This window comes from Neltuma alba, unplaced genomic scaffold, assembly GCF_004799145.2.
Source record: "Neltuma alba isolate B1F8T4 unplaced genomic scaffold, ASM479914v2 tig00007624_pilon, whole genome shotgun sequence".
Classification (NCBI taxonomy): domain Eukaryota; kingdom Viridiplantae; phylum Streptophyta; class Magnoliopsida; order Fabales; family Fabaceae; genus Neltuma; species Neltuma alba.
The window spans coordinates 4156-21909 of NW_021634830.1; the positions used below are offsets into that span (position 1 = coordinate 4156).

General features: G+C 32.4%; 3 protein-coding genes across 3 annotated transcripts; 2 read left to right on the top strand and 1 right to left on the bottom strand.

The window, feature by feature from the left end:
- Positions 1-2457: 2457 nt before the first annotated feature.
- LOC114752973 (uncharacterized) lies at positions 2458-6186 on the top strand. Its single transcript, XM_028941648.1, has 6 exons — positions 2458-2644; positions 3389-3457; positions 3594-3710; positions 4558-4663; positions 4737-4854; positions 5695-6186. Exons 2-6 carry the CDS (start codon positions 3448-3450, stop codon positions 5767-5769), a joined length of 426 nt encoding a protein of 141 aa, XP_028797481.1. The 5' UTR covers positions 2458-2644; positions 3389-3447; the 3' UTR covers positions 5770-6186.
- Positions 6187-13365: 7179 nt separating this feature from the next.
- On the bottom strand, positions 13366-14106 carry LOC114752972 (uncharacterized). Its single transcript, XM_028941646.1, has one exon. It carries the CDS (start codon positions 14104-14106, stop codon positions 13366-13368), a length of 741 nt encoding a protein of 246 aa, XP_028797479.1.
- A 985-nt stretch (positions 14107-15091) lies between these two features.
- On the top strand, positions 15092-16375 carry LOC114752970 (uncharacterized). The gene has a single exon (XM_028941644.1). It carries the CDS (start codon positions 15092-15094, stop codon positions 16373-16375), a length of 1284 nt encoding a protein of 427 aa, XP_028797477.1.
- Positions 16376-17754: the final 1379 nt, after the last annotated feature.

A 17754-nucleotide genomic window follows, 5' to 3' on the forward strand; every position in this document is an offset into this window, starting at 1 on the left:
ATTATTAGCAAAAACATTTTAGGAGAAATAACATCTATTTATTATAATAACTAATTTAATAAGCTTCCTTAATCTATTTAATTAGTCAAATAATTCTTATAGTAAAAATAAGAAGTAACATATTAGATTTTAACTGTTGGGATGACGTTGCTCTTTTTTTAGTATTTTTCTAAATGATATTGAATTATAAAATTTTTTTGAATACTATACTTGCAAAATAATCCTTATCCCTTTAATTAATTATAAGTTATTTACTGTATCAAAACCTAGCGGAGATTAATATTAATGTCACCTCATGAAAACGTAAAAAATATTTTTTTATTAAATATAGGTGTCTTCTACTATCTTATTGAAGTTAATCTGATTCGAGTTGCATTACGCCAGCGTGCCAGGGAGCTTTCGCTGAGTTGGCCGTTGCAAACGTGGGCTCCTTTGAATTCGCCTCCTTTATGTGCCCCGGGATGGGGGGGGGGGTCCATACTCTTTTTTTTGCTAATGAGTATTTTCAATACAATAATGATTGTAGACAGGGTATTTTATGAAAATTAACATATAATTTTTTTCCAAATAATTAACATATTTCAGGGTCATAACCAACATCTCCTCTGGAAATATTTCTTAGATATTTTTACATTTTAACCCAATATCTTTATTTTAATTGTACCTAACCTTTTTTTTTTTTTTAGAAAAAAATTACACAGTAATTTAAATATAGAGAGATGACACAAAAAAAAAAGCTAAAATTATAAATCCCAAATAAGATTTAGTACAACACTTTATTTGGTACTGGCAATATTAAATTTGCAAATAATAACAAATTTTTGTTGACATTCCTTATTTAGTATCTTTTAAATTTTTCAGTTTTTTTTTAATCATTTTTCCTAATTCACTTTAATACAATGAATGTCCATTGTTGATGTTGATGCCTTGCCTTATCCACTTATTAGAGTGATTACAATTATCAAACTCTGCCATTGCCGGTGGTTGGAGACTGTTATAAATATAAAATGTATAGAAGAAAAAAATTATTCATCAATTTATTAATTCGTAAATTGTTTGTTACTTTTTTTTTTCTATCTATATTGCATTTATGGGATGAAAACCCCTTTATTAATGAATTTGTAAATTATGCATTTGAAGTTCGGATTTATGGAAGAAGATATGGTGGGCATATGAATTATGGTGAAAATTACACATTAGCAATAAAAAATAACAGCCTAATAAAATAATATATCAACATTGGCAAACAAAAATAAAGTAACATATCTAAAGGATAGAAAACCTCGCACGTAACGGCATCCTCTTATACTATTGTACTGCTTAATACTTATCCTTTGAATAAAATCTAAGCTAATCTAATTCATTCCTACTTTAACTTTATATAGAATTTTAATTTGATTTCTTAATGTTAAAATAATATATTGTTAACTTTTTAATGTTAAAGTTATTAATTTTAAATAATAATTTTTTTATAGCAATCATGATTATTTTAAAAATTAGACCTAATATATAAACTATTTGATAATATTTTATCATCGTTCAAAATTTTAATATCATTATTTTTTTAACAGTTTTAGAATTGAAAGAAAATTAAAAAAAATATTTTTTTAAAATTAAATGCCTAAATTAAAAACTTTACATGAAGTTACGAAAATAAAAGTATATTTTAGTTTAAAAATTTCATTTGCAAAATTTTCAAATAACTCTGTTTCATCTTTTTGAACAAAAGATATTCTCACATCAACATCAATTGATTTTTTTTCCAGACACTATCAATTGATTACAACTTATAAATGGTTAAAAATGGTATAGCATTCAAGGTTAAAAAAAAACAATGTTATATTATTTTAAGTATCATTAACTTAATATTAGTCCGAATTTATAAATTTATTTACTATAAATTTTTATAGACATTAGCCAACTATACAACGGAATTATCCCCCCCCCCACAGAAAAAGGGACTATCTTATTTTTATTATTTTAGCAACGCTATTTAATACAATTGATTTGCTCGGAATCATTCACATATAAGTTGCAAGTATAACTACTTTGATGCGTGGACAAAAACTGAAGGAGTCAAATTTCTATTGTGTTATTTGTCATGGCTTTTTATTAAGAAAATTTTTATTATTTATTTCAAATATTCTAATATAAATATAATATAAGAAAAAAAGCAATGTCACTTTTCATTTTAAGATAACAAAAAAAATTTAAAAAAATATAAACTCACACCTAACGTCAAAGAAATATCCATGAGGAAGCAGCCAAAGTGGAAGACAATGCGTAGGGACTAAATAATCAAATTTATTTATTTTTTAAAAAACTTTTTTCAGAAATTTCATAAATACTATTTATCACCAACTTTTTCTTCGTCTTCATTTTTAGTTTTTTAATATGAAAAACAAATTTAGAACACTAAACGTTAATATAGTTTAGTCAATTCTCTACAGCTCTGAGACCCGGTTGTTTGATGTTGAAGAAGGAGACTCTCTGCATCAAAAGGAGGACAAATGGAAGGGAAGAAGCACCAATAGCTCATCGCGTAAAACGACTGCCTTGTGCAGAGAAAGAGACATTCTTCTTCATGTTTTAAATATTTTCAATTCCTTTCTTTCATCCTGGCTGAATTTCCTGCTCTTTCAAGGCAAGTGATTTTTTTTTCTCTTCCCGAATTGTTCTCAATTTTCTGGTGTTTGTTTAATTCTCAATTGTTTTGGTTTCCCATTGGGTACTTGATTTTTCATCTGGGGATTCCTTAGGTGCTAATGATGAAGTCTCTTTCTTTTTTGGCTCTTTCGTTTCTTAGGTTGACGGAGAATTGGCGAATTCTGATTTTGCCTGTTATTTTTCCGATCTTTGTATGATTTCTCGATGCTGCATGTAATAATAGAATTTCACTGGAGTTTATATGAACTGGAATTAGGAATTAGGAGAGGTTCACTTATGAATTTGGATATTTGTTTCAGGATAATTCAAGGTTTGTCCCTGGCAGATTGGGTTTTCCTGCAATAATAACAATTTCCCCTTCATGTGTTCAAATATGATTGATTGAAATATATTGCAATCTTGACTTCAATTCCCCAGTTTCTCATAGCATATGAACAGGGTATTTTTGCGATTTTTGGTGTTTTACATTATTCAGATTTTCAAATTAGAAACCCTATCTGGGAAATTTTACATAGTTCAGGATCATTGATATTGCAAAAGAACATTTCTCCAATGCATATTTGTTGGACACAGTGCTTTAAATTAAACAAATGGAGAACTTGCTGTGCTTCATAGTCCTGCAAGGGTCATATTTTCATTTGATCCCGTATTGCTATTGGCTTCTGATTAGAACATTTTGGTCCAGGAAATGATGGTCTTCTGTTTATGATTTGCATAGCAGGGATTTTGAGTATCTCTTGAACAGCTGAAGGTTTGTCCTGCAACCTATCCTCTGAATCCATGGAGAAAGGTAATCAAACCTCAGTATATTATATTTATAATTCCATTTGTTCAGTTGTTCTTCTGAAAGACAGTTTCATGGTAATTTCACTGTAAAGGATGCAACTTGATACGCTTATAATGCAATTTCACCTTTGGTGTTACAGATCCTAAGGTAGAAGAGACTATTGATTTGAAAAAAGGTGTTGAATTGACAAAATCAGTCTCTGAAAAGCATCGGGATCTTTTGAGACCATCAGCTCGATATTATTCAATATTTAAAGGTAAAAATCCCTCTCGTTGTTTAATAGGCAAGATATCTGAAATCCAAGATGCGCTTTTAAAGGTTTGCATTCTGTTTTCAATTACTCCTTTGTTGTTCTCTGGCATGATTTGCAAGTTATGAGTCACTTATTCCAATTAGATTTCATAGAAAGCTTGGATTAGCTTATCTGTGGTTCCAAAATATTTAATTCGTCCTCTGTTTTTCTCCTCTTTTAGTGGGGGCATCACACCGTTATGGGGTTTAATTTGTCTTCTAGAATCTGCTTTAGGACATGTTGTTTTCCAAAACATGACAAAATTGGTAGATATTTTCACAATATAGCTGCTTGGTTCATTTTCCCCCGCAACTCCCTTGGTCCCTTAAACTATGAAGCCCTGGGCCAATTTTTTTATCAGGAAGTTGCCCTTGTTTACAGATATTAAAAGAACCAATGTTGTATCACCACATGATTGCTTAAAGTTTTTTAAGTTGAATCAACTTTTGACATGTTATTAGAACCTCTATCAAGTAGCCAGGATATGATCCTTGCCTTCCACATTTTTCTTGTTCATTCAAGTATTAGCACAGAGGTCGGGAAACTTGAGCCTTTCATGTGATGGGGCTTGCTAAAGAAATTAATAAAATCATTGGCCTTCACTAAACTTCTTTCAAGTTGAATTGACCCTTGACACCATTCATAGTATGACTTTTCATAGACCTGGGTCAAGTGTTTCAAGTTAAATGATGTTCAGGCTTCTGTAACAGCAATGCTAATCCCCTAGCAAATGTGCCTCTTTATATTCAACATTTTAATGTTTTGACAGCTTTTCTTTATGAGCACTAATTGGTTTTACGGCCAACTGCAGATCGGGAAAAGGGCAAGTATGCCCTACTGAGAGATCCAGAGGATTATCAACAAGGACTTTATGACAAGCCTCTTCCATTTTATGGATGTGGAATTGGATGGTTTTCGTAAGTAACTTTCATCAACTCTCTTTTCCAATTTCTATGTTCTTGTCTCATGGCTGTTTATGTTGAGTTCCAGGTTTCTCTTGGGATTTCTTTGCCCAGTTATGTGGTTTTATGGGACAATTCTCTATTTTCAAAAACACTATCGGAAGGATCCAAGAGAACGTGCAGGGCTCGGAGCTTCTGCAATCGCTGTACACTCTCTCTTGCCCCCCTCTCTGTCTGTTTGTGTGCTCATATGATGCCTTAGAATGAGATCAATCATATTATTGAAGTAGTAAAGCTTTTGATGTGGAAGAGAATGCAGCATAGGGAGTTGGGTTGTGAGCATTCAGGGGGTTCATTTCTTCTTTTTCCACCAATTATCTCTTTTCTCTCTCTTTAGAACACTTTTCAAGCATGTAACTTGGATAATCAAAGTCCATTAAAACACAGTTGTGTTCTTGTAACCTCAGAAATGTACAGCTGTGTCATAGTTAGCTCAGCTCATCTCAGATCAGGCAAAAAGGATGTTGGTAAAACTTGTTTTTGCTATATAAACTTCCATCAATGGAGAGTCCAAAACCCCCAGGGAGGGAGGGAGGGAGGGAGAAGAGATAGTGAGCGAGGGAGGGAGGGAGGTGCCATTTTGATGGGATTTTTAAAAGTTCTTTCCTTTATTTGCATGGATATGTTGAACAATATAGATCATCTTTTCACTTCGTACTTTTCTTGGAAAATGATAGCGCAAAATACTTGGAAATTTGATAGCCCAAATGGAGGCAAGACAATGTTAATGTTTGTATGAAAATCGAGAAATATAACATTATGTATCCATGGTGGTTTATGCATACTAGATGAGTTTCCCTTGTATTATACGGAACTTGAAGAATAAGTCACACTATTCGCAACTTATAAATACTCATGTTTTGTCATTGAATATTGGTTTATTGATATTGTTTATCCGTTATTGGTCAATAAAATCATACTGGACCAAGAATAATAACTATGCATCCCTATTGATTACTAAGAGTGACATTTTGATAATCTTGCAGGCACTGTTATGCTCGGTAGGGTTGCTGGTTACGGCAGCCATTCTTGCATTAAAATTTGGATTACGGCCTTCATAAGTGAAAGTACAGCACAAATTCATATCGATTACCATTGATTTGCAGCAAAGACTGTGCTTTGTATATAGCAATTTGCAAATTATAGGATCAAAATGGCTTTCATATTATGCTGGGAGTGGAACAGGAGACTGCCATCATAAAAGTCCTCTAAAATCTGTAATCCTTTTGTTTTATAAGTTCTTTGAAATCCATCTGTTATGTGTATGTGAAAGTAGGGTTTTGAGCTGCTCTCCTGTTGTTCCACCTCAGTGACTTGAACGACAAATCAACAAGTGACGCTTCCTCATGCCCTTAAATTAGTTCTTCGATTTGATGATGTAATAACAATCATTGCTGACATTGCTACCTGCCATGATGATGCGGAAAAATATTTTCTTAACTGGTAGGTGATACCAAGAGAAGACTCTCATTCAATAACATAATTGGGATTCCGGATTGGATTATGATATGGTTCTGAACGGGAAAACTATGGGATCCCCTTGAAATTGTGTTTGGTGTGAGGAAAAAGCTTTTCTATTGGCATTCTAATGGGGTGGTAATGCGGTTGGCCCGCAGCAGCCTTGGGCCAGAAAGGCCCACTTACAGCCGGACTGATTGAAAGCCAACCTGAGCCTACCGCATTTATTAACCTTTTTTCAAAAACCTATTTTTTGATTGGAATACTTGATGGAAAACGCCTAAAGAATTATATAGACATTTTTTCAAAAAAAAAAAATCAAAGGAGACATGACATATAATGATATAATTATAATAATTAATAAAATTTTAAAAAACCAAATTAATGCATGTTAACTTTGGGGTTAGTGGTCTAACTCATCTGGGGCTGTGGTCTTGCGGGCATGAGAGTGTGAAAAAGGTATGCTTTCAAATAAGTTGGCTATTAGCTAACTTGAACCCATTGGTTTTGACATGTTGGCGAATTGAACTCATGGACCCAACTTATATTGCTAGCTCTTAACAAGTCATTTTAGATTGTTGGTGTGAAAAATGAGTGTCAAATTAAGAGAATTACTTCTAGGTTTTTGCTTTTCCCTCCACAAAAAAGGGGCTTTCTTCCTAATTCTATCACTCAAGCAAAAAAAAAAAAAATTCTTTCCTTTAATCATGGATGGGAACATTATCTTTTTATTGCTTTTTTTAAATTTCAATCCAATTTCTACCCCAAAAATATTTCCAATGCCTGAAGCGAAACAAAGACGTGACTTTTTCTCTTTAATGATAAAAAAAATAACTATTAATGATTTTGACAAAAAAAAAATCCTTGTTTTATTTATAAATTAAAGAAACAACTTTTTTCAGTCTTGTTATAAATCATTTTATTAAATTATTTTTAAAAAGGTATAATTTTATCCTTTATTTACTATTATATACTGTTAATTTTTGGGGAAAAAGTGTGTGTTAACTGTTAAGTAGGAGTAAAATTAAAATGATAGTATTAAATTTAAAGAGAATTAACAATGCTAAAATAAGCTAGAGGAAAAGGCAAGCACTCCATTTCAAGCATGAATCTGTATTCCCTCCTCATCGAATGGTCATGCCCCAACGGCAATGAGATACCATCTTTTCTTCTTCTTCTTTTTTCCCGCCAAATTTTTATTAATACTCCCTCCGTTCCTTATTATAAGAGACATTTGATGCTTATGGCATGTTCCTATATATAAGAGACACTTACAAGTTGTCTCTACTTTTTTGTGTTAATTTACTATTTTACCCATATTTATTATCTCCAACTCACACTCTCTCTCCCTCTCACTTCTCTTTCTTTTAATAATTTAATTGTTCTCTCTCATGCTCTCTCTCCTTATTAATGAGGGCATTTTTGGAAAAAAAATTATACTTTTTACACATTAATTGTTCTTAACTAATTTTAACTGTTTTTTTGATCAACGTACTTCGGTTATTTGTCTCTTATAATAAGGAACGGAGGGAGTACTATTTTTTATTTATTTCAATTAACTTGTATCCGATATTTTAAAATATTTTTTAACAACAATTATTATTTTAAATTAATTAATTTTTAGTGTATCAAGAGTGTTTTTTTCAGTTAGTAAGGCTACTAGAAAAATACTTTAATATACTAAATGCACTAACAATTGAGAAATACTTCGAGTGCTGAATTTCTTAAAAATTAATTAATTTAGAAAAGTAAATGTTATTAAAAAAATATTTTAAAATACTGAATGCACTAAAAGTTAATTAATTTAGGACAGTGGATGTTATTGAAAAAATTCCAAATGCTGGATTCATGAAGAAATAATTAATTTTATATATTGAGTGTTACTGAAAAAATATTTTAAAATATTAAATGTACTAAAAATTAATTAATTAATTTAAGATATTGGATGTCATTGAAAAATTACTTCTAGATGCTTAATTCACTAAAAATAATTAATTTAGGACATTGGGTGTTATTATAAAAATATTTTAGAATATTAGATGTACTAAAAATTAATTAATTGAGAATGCTAGGTAGCCGCTACTGAAAAAAATACCTCAGGATGATAGACTCATTGAAAAAGAATTAATTTAAAATACTAGGTGTTACTAAAAAAACATTTCACAATGCTAAATTAAAAATAAATTAATTTAGGATATTGAGTACTGGAAAAAAATATTTTAAAGTGCTAGATACAAGTTAACGTTGATAAATAAAAAAATAAAATTAATAGAAATTGTTTTTTTAAAAAAGGAGGAGGGTTATATCATCTCATTCGCTCAACATGACATGTAGACTCAAATTAGATTTAAAATCATTTATAAGCATATTTCATGTATGTTGAAGTAAAATTTTTCTCATATACATACTTTCTATTTTACAAATCATGATTTAAAAGCTAATTATAAATTATTTTAAACAGGCCTCATACCTAATCAGATGCAAAAACATATACTACCTTAAGTCTTTAATAATATAAGACCTCATTTGAATTTTATTTTAGTCTTAAATAAAAGATTCGAATTTACTTTGTCTTTCATATTTATTCATTTTTAAAGATATTTATTCTAATAATAGTAATTCTAATCAATAAACTTAATTAGCAAGGATATTTTTTTAAAAAACACCTATTTATTATAAATAATTAATTTAATTTATTTTTTTAATCTATTCAAATTAATTAACTAGTTCTTATATTTAGAACTAGAAGTAGTATATATTAAGAATACCCTACCATATTTTTTTAGGATTAAAATGTAATTTTAACAATAAAATTTTTACATATAAACATGGGTCATCATCAGGTTTGCTTGAGTGCAGTACTGCCGTTACTGTATATCCACGGGGCAGTCCCACGCTCCCCCCCCCCAAAAAAAAAAAAACCTTCTCTCTCTCTCTCTGTTTATTCTCCGATAATTCCTCCAGGTTCATGTGGCCATGGAATCAAGTAAACACAGTATGGCTTGGTCACTGAAATCTGGTAAAAATGGGGAAAAAAAATTTTCAGTATATCAATTAAATTGATTTTAAAATATAAAAGATCAAAATGCACTTAAAAAAATAACTCTGCAAGAAAAAAAAGTTGGGGAAATCACAAATAAAGACCCTTCAATATGCAAAATAACAGATAGGTCACCTGAATAAGTGAAATCACTCACAAGGACCCGGTCTCAAATTGTAATTATGAAATCATGGCCAAATTACCAAAATACCCCTCTTTAATTTTTTTTTTAAAAGAAAGCCACTGCCTCACCGGAATCCGGCCACCGGCGCCGGAGCTCTGGCAGCCGCTTCCGACCATTGCCGGCGGTCGGCCGGCGGCCGCTTTCGGCGGCCTTCCTTTGTTTTTTTTTTTTTGCAACTGTTTTTTTTTAAATAGTGGGGAAAGTGAGGTTGGTGGGATTTGATCTCCCAACCTAATGCTTCCCGAAATAAGGAATGACCATTGAGCCAACAAATTTTTGTTAGCATTATCATGCAAAAAAAAAATATAAATTAACTCATTTACTCTTGTTCCAGGTGATAACAACAATACATTTGGAAATAACAAGTTCTGATTGTAAAATAACACGTCTAGAATAAAAATTTAACAATATGTTTTTTTTATAACAATAAATTATGTTGTAGGTAATAACAACAATACATTTAAAAATAACAAGTTCTGATGATCAAATAACAAGTTTGGGATTAAAATTTAACAACACGTTTTTTTTTATAATAATACACTTTGTTTCAAGTGATAATAAAAATACATTTAAAAATAACAAGTTGTGATTATAAGATAACAAGTCTGGGATTAAAATTTAACAACACATTTTTTTTATAACAACACACTTTGTTTCAGGTGATAACAACAATACATTTGGAAATAACAAGTTCTGATTGTAAAATAACAAGTCTGGAATTAAAATTTAACAGCACCTTTTTTTTATAACAATTAATTATTTTATACTTTTGGAAAATAAATTATTTATAACTTATAAAAAGTACTTGTAATCTATTTAATTTGCTAAAAAATAATTTTATCTCCAATTTATAATCAGAACTTGAAGTATAATTTTTATAGATTAAAAATACTTTTTATTGTTCAAATTTATAAATAAAACTTAGGGAAAATGGCAATACGCTTTTTTAATTTTTTTAAAAAATTTTTAATCTATATATCTATACAACTTATTATAAATCAAACTACTTCTTATAAATTATAAATAGTACAATTTATTGTGGATTAAAAATACTTTTTGACTGCTTAAATTTATAAATGAAATTTATCTCTAATTTATAATTAAAAATACTATTTTATTCTTTAAATATAAAAACCATTTTTAATATTTAAAGAATGAAATAATATAAAATTTATACTATGATTAATAGATTAAAAATGCCTTATTATAAATACTTTATAATTTATAAGAAATAGTTTGATTTATAATGAGTTGTATAGATATACAGATTAAAAAGTATTTTTTAGAGAAATAAATATATTAAAAATATTTTTTATAAGTTATAAATAATTTATTTTTTAAAAGTATAAAATAATTAATTGTTATAAAAAAACATGTTGTTAAATTTTAATCCCAGACTTATTATCTTATAATCAGAACTTGTTATTTTTAAATGTATTGTTGTTATCACTTGAAACAAAGTGTATTGTTATAAAAAAAACGTGTTGTTAAATTTTAATCTCAAACTTGTTATTTTATAATCAGAACTTGTTATTTTTAAATGTATTGTTGTTATTACCTGCAACAAAATTTATTGTTATAAAAAAAACATATTATTAAATTTTTATTCCAGACATGTTATTTTACAATCAGAACTTGTTATTTCCAAATGTATTGTTGTTATCACCTGGAACAAGAGTAAATGAGTTAATTTATTTATTTTTTTTGCATGATAATGCTAACAAAAATTTGTTGGCTCAATGGTCATTCTTTATTTTGGAAAGCATTAGGTTGAGGGATCAAATCCCCCCAATCTCACTTCCCCCACTATTTAAAAAAAAAACAAAGGAAGGCCGCCGGAAGCGGCCGCCAGCGCCGGAGCTCCGGCGCCGGTGGCCGGATTCCGGTGAGGCAGTGGCTTTCTTTTAAAAAAAAAAATTAAAGAGGGGTATTTTGGTAATTTGGCCATGATTTCATAATTACAATTTGAGACCGGGTCCTTGTGAGTGATTTCACTTATTCAGGTGACCTATCTGTTATTTTGCATATCGGAGGGTCTTTATTTGTGATTTCACCGAAAAAGTTTTTAACTAAAATTCCCTTTTTTAAAATAATAATTTAAAATTTGATATTTTCAAAAAAATATATTTTATAAAATCCACAAATAGTTTTAATGCTCCTTCGGTCCTTAATATAGAACCCAATTGTTGAGTTGATTTTAGTCCTAAATATGAGACCCATTTCTTATATTTATCAGTTTTCTTTAAATTACCCCTATGGATACTCCCTCAACCATAATCAAGTAGAAGAGAGAGAGAAGCTATTAAGAAAGATGATTATAGTATTTTAAGAAAAATATGTCATATTTCTTATAATTAACTAATTCACCTAACTTTTTTAATCTAATCAAATTAGTTAAATAAATCTTATATTATATTAAGGATAAAAGGAATATATATATTTTAAAACTTCTAAGTTTAGGCTCTTCACATTAGGTGGCAGGTTGGGAGACACAAATTGTGAAAAGCAGGTATCCGCCACATTCCAAGGCATCCCCCGACCTAAACCCAGTACGTTTCAGCATTTTTATGTGTATGTTGTCGGTATCAGTTGCAGAATTTTCATTACCATCAATAATAACCTTGGCCTCACGATCATCATTATCTTCTCCATTATTCAAAAATAGAATCGTCATCAATCCTTTCACCTTATCCCTTTTCTTCTAGTTTATTATTATTATAATCATCTTTTTCAGAATTAATATATAATTTATCAGTACAATGTTTACTTTTATCACAATTATCAATATCTTCAATATATACGGTGAAAATTTTTAAAATTAAAATACAAATATAATAAAATCAAAACAAATAGAAACTAAACTAAATAGTATAAATAGGTAATTGGTCATGTGAAGACTAAATCCTGAAATAATATTTAAAAGTTATTAAAGATAGCACGTGTGTGTGCGTGAGATGATTTCCCAAAAAAACCGTGCTGCAATTTTCAAAACAAACCATATCTATATGTAATTTACTTTGTTTGATGATATTTTGATGGTGCTCCAAAATATGAAGCAAGCCAATAAATTGTCAGTGGCCTCGTGGACTAATTTTAGCCATAATATATTTAGTGAACAGCCAGTATGCCATGCTCTCTGGCTCTGACGCAATAATACCCAGCAGGCCAAATTCTCTAGGCTCTGCTGCCAAATTTGACTTTGGGACAAAACAGAAGAACATGAAAAATTAGTACAGCGCGGCCCCCACGCAATAAGTCGTTTTCTAGTCGCGGTCTTGATTTTTTTTTTTTGGATAAAAATTGTGTAACGGTAAAAATAAAATTTAAAAATTTAATAGAATGAAAAGTAAAATAATAAATAAAATTTATTTTAATATAAATTTCAGATAAAAATAATATGTTTATAATTTTTTTAAAACATTTCTATCGGCATTAACTAATTAAATTAAACTGTGTTTTAGAAATAGAATGTAATTGTCATAAACTAAAAAAATAGTCAAAGTACTTTACTCTCGTTAAAATTCCACCTTAATCCGTTTCTTTTAATATTATTTTTGTTCCTTGCATCGTTTTTGAAACCCGCTGTCTACGCTTTTATATTGAGAACGCCGCTTTCCACCGTTCGGCTTAGGAGCTGCTTAGTGCTTACCATTATATGTTGACTATTGAAGTCGTTTAATTTAGCTACTAATAAAATCATCACTTATAAAAAAATTAAAATTATTTTAACCTTTTTCTATGATTTTAAAAATAAAAAATATTATTATAATATTAACAATAATTCTTTTACCAAAAAAAATATTAACAATAATTCTTCAAATCTCAAGTGAATTTTTTTTGAGCGGAATAATAATACTCTGCATTAATACTCAAAAACCAGTACAAGCACTGACCAGAAACTGAAGCAACACAGAAAAATGAGACTAACAGAATAAAAGCAGCTGACATTAAATGACAAAGAAACACAGCTGCTAACTAGCCTATGCCAGATCTTTCCCCCACATCCTCATGAGAGTTCGTCACATCCAGATACAGCACAGACTCCAAAGAAGGTGGTGGCTCACAAAGCCAACCTTTCGGTACCATACTCCTCATAGCATCAGCTGCCATAAGATCAGCAGCTTTGTTCCCATTCCTTGCAACCAAAGATAAATGCCAATTCTGCCTTGCCTGTAGCATTGAGATACACTTCTGCAGGATGTCTTCACAACCCCATTCACAGCCCTTTACCTCCTTTTTCTGCAATTTATCAAATAAGACTTGACAATCAGTTTCAACAATTACCTCACAATTGCCTATTCTGTCATAGCTATTCAAAGCTTCCATTACTGTCATACTTTCAGCAATGAAAACCAAATCAGCATTAATTTTTTTTCCCAAACCCCCAACAAATCCTCCCTTATCATCCCTTGCTACTAATCCCACGGCAGCCTTACCTCTTTCCTTACAGAAGGCAGCATCGACATTATTCCTTTCCACCCCTGTCTCAGAAACACGCCTCCTCTTCTTATCATTATCTGCATCCCAGAAATCACATACCATTCTCATAGCTCTGCCAACACATCCAATAGCATCCACCTCCTTACCTTCAAAAACGAACTGGCACCTTGACTTCCAGATTTCCCAGCAGATTATAGCAAAAAGGGCACAACTATAGTCATCAGGCCCCTCCTTAATTTTCAACCACTCATCCAACCATAAATCAATTCTCTTCATACCTCTCTCGTCGAATCTTAATGATAAAGGGGAACCAAACTAGACCTGCATAGCCCAAGGACACAGAAACAACATGTGTTCAATCGATTTTCAACCTGCCAATAACCTTGTTTTAAGAATAATAAACAATAAAAGAAGTTTCCTTTTTATTTAGTCCTTTAATTTTATGTAAGGTTTTAATATTGTCCCTTAACTTTAAAAAGTATGCTTTTAGTCCTTTGACCCTGAAACCATCAACAAAAAATGATGACATTTGTTGATAAAACATGCCCAAATTCTAACAATTTTCGAGTTAAAGGACCAAATGCATCATTTTTAAAGTTAAAGGACCATATTAAAACCTTACATAAAATTAAAAGACTAAATATATACTCTAGCTTTTGTTTATGTGAAAAGAGAGATTTTATTGACAACTAATATTTTAAGAGATTCTAGCTTACACACACTCTAGAGTTCCACACAGTTTGTCCCGGTGGCTCATTCAAACTTCTTTTTCATCCATTGAAGAAAACTACGTCACCTGATTGTAGAAGAAGCAAAAGGAATTGATACTAAATTTTTCCTTTTCAGATTCAGAACTAGTATACTTTATTATTACTTGATGATTATATCTTAAACTAAATTCTATTTTGACTCTATGATATTCACAATAAAAGCTCCCAATTAATGACCCAAATTAATTTCTCAAATGAACTCTTAGAAATCACCGAAAATTAATTGATAACTCTTAAAAACATGCTCAAAATATTGTTTAAAACTATTCAAAATGAAGATGTGTCACTTACTATGCAAGTTGCAATTTTAATAATTGAGCTGTGCGCTAAACCAATATGTTTTGCATTAAATCGCCCGAGCAAGGACAAGGGCAAGGGTGTTGCGTTTTTAAGGTGTGTCAGTCACCGACTTGGAGTGGCGTTGTCCATACCTCAGCTTATTCTCTCCAAATTATATCTTTCCTTCTTGTGAAAACTCTTCATGATCGACAATGTCCATTAACCTAATCCCAGATAAAGATGAGGTCGAATACTTCTGGTGGAGAAACCTGGGATTCCTATCGAGTATCATTGGCCTGTTATCTTATCGTCTGAGTTCCTCTTTTCACTTTATGTTTGGAGAGATGAACACTTGGAAGACTCTTCTGTATATTTTTTTGAGTCTGATCTTTCCCTACAGTATCTTCTTCGTGAAGACATGGAAACCTCTCCAGAATTTATTGTTCAGATCTCACCTAGCATTCCTGGTCTTGCTCCTCTCCTCAATTTACTCTTATTTCTATGACAAATTCGTGAAGGAAAAGCCGGACATGTTCAGTCTCCTTTCTACTGGTTCATTTGCTTTGACGTCTTTAAGCTTGAAAAGGCAGAATATTCAACTTGGATTTGAGGATGATCTTCTCAAATTTTTCCTGGGTTTTCTCACCATCCAGCTCATGAAGATCAACTTGCTTCTCGCTTTGGTCGGAGCAGCTTTGTGTTACTTCGCCATCGTTCTAATTCCTTGGAGTTTAGGTTCTCCATTGGAGACTGTTAGTTGTATTACTGCCCTCCAAGAGAACGTGGCAATAAAAATTGATTGTCGTGTTTCCGATCTCCGAAAGCAATTGTGTTCCACTCAGCTGGGAATTGTGAATGACAGTGAAAATCCTGAGAGATTCGTTTACCCTTCAGATTTTGAGTCTAGACTCAAGGACGCAATCGCTTCTGGGTTAGTTCAAGAGTGTTACGACGCTTTCATCACTTGGCGAAAACAGTTCCTAAACGACCAGATGACTACTATGGGGTTTCAGAATCTCAGCATCAATGAAGTCCCCAGGTTGCCGATGAAAACCCTCAAAAACGACATCGAAGAATGGACAAAAGCTTGTCATTTGGTCGTTAAGAGGCTGTTTCCTCAGGAACGGCATGCCTGCAGTGTCGTCTTCTCGGCGCTCTCTCCTGGGGACGAACTGTCTTTCATGGAGGTTTGTCGGGGAATAATGGCACGGCTATTGAATTATGCCAAAGCCGTTCTGACCACAGCGCAGTCGCCGGAGCATTTGGTCACAATCGTCGTCGTTTTGGACACATTGGAGGAGATTTTGCCTGACATGGAATCGCTTTTCTGCAATAAGATTTGTGAGTTCCTCTACGATGAAGCTATCGCAGTGAGCAAAAGACTAGGAGAAGCAATCACAGGAGTCTTCATGGAGCTCGAGAATCTGATTGGTCAAGACCCGGCAAAAGTAAATACACACGAATCTCAATGCCTGATCTGCATTTACCAATTCTGATCATTTTTTCGCCATAAGAAATTATATGTTTTGTGTATAATATTGACGCGTAAAATTACGAGCTTCTCCCATCATCCTTTGTTTCCATCTCTAGTCCCTCATTCCATTCGTTCTTCGCTCCCTTGGATCGTAAAGGTGGTTCTCTTTGATGAATAAGATGGCCACCATGTTGCAAGCTCGAACTTGTTTGGAAATGTTTCTACCATTGCTCCCAAAAGAGGAATTGGATAAGCTTTATCAAGAGCCAGAACCTTGGCCATCGCTTCCTTAACTTCCTCGTCGCTGACTTTTTAATTCCGATCGTGAGAGCTTCATCTCGATCTCGTTCTGGAGCTGCCAGAAGAGCCCCGTGTTGTCGCGTTGCTCCTCCGCCAGCTGAGTCTTGTTCATTATGAAAAGCATCCCCGTGGCGGTGGGAAAGAGGAGGCCGGAGGAGAGCTTGAAAGGGGGAAGCGCTGCTCCGTTAGCACCGACGACTCCAGCAATAGTAGATGGGGCGAGGTTGATGGTGTTGATGGAGTTGAGGAGGTGGGTGTTCCGGTTGTCCCGCTGCTCGCCAATGTTGTGGTCCATCTATCTCTACTCGATCGACTACTGCTTCGAGGATCAAGTACGATTCCGATCTGATCAGATCATCGCCGTGAAATTGTGAGACGGTGACGTTGGTTGTGAGAGGGAAGAATTGGGTGGGGGAATATCGTTGGCATTTTTGCCCCAGTTTGAACTTGCCTACGCAATATTTAATGTTGAATCACCTCGAAAAAATACCTGAGCTCTTAAATAATTAAATACTAATTATTATATCATAATATCAAGCCCATGATATTTTCTTATTCGTTCATTCTATGGCACGCAGCTAGCAGGAGCCAGCAGAGGTGGGCTTCATCCGACAAACATTTATGTGATGAACTACCTAAGAGCTGCTTGTCAATGTCGGAAGCAACTCGAAAGAGTTTTCGAGGGCACCCATGTTTCATCGTTGCCATCATCACCCTCGTCTTCCTCTTTATCTGAGCAACTGCTTCGGATTGTGGATTTGCTGGAGACCAATCTGGAGGCTAACTCTAAGATCTATGATAATGACCCAGCTCTGTGCTCTTTTGTCATGATGAACAATATAAGGTACATAGTTCAAAATGCCATGAACACTGAACTTGCAGACCTATTAGGTGGCGATTGGCTGCACAAACACATTTTAAAAGTGTACCAATACCATGAGATTTACCAGAAAAGTTCATGGGATAGAGTGCTCGAACTGTTGAACGTTATGGACTACTCACTTGTTCGATTCGAAAATGCCGGACACAGGTTTGAGTTATTTAAGTTGCAGTTTGAGAAGATTTGTGAAAACCAGTCTCGATGGGTTATCTGTGATGATC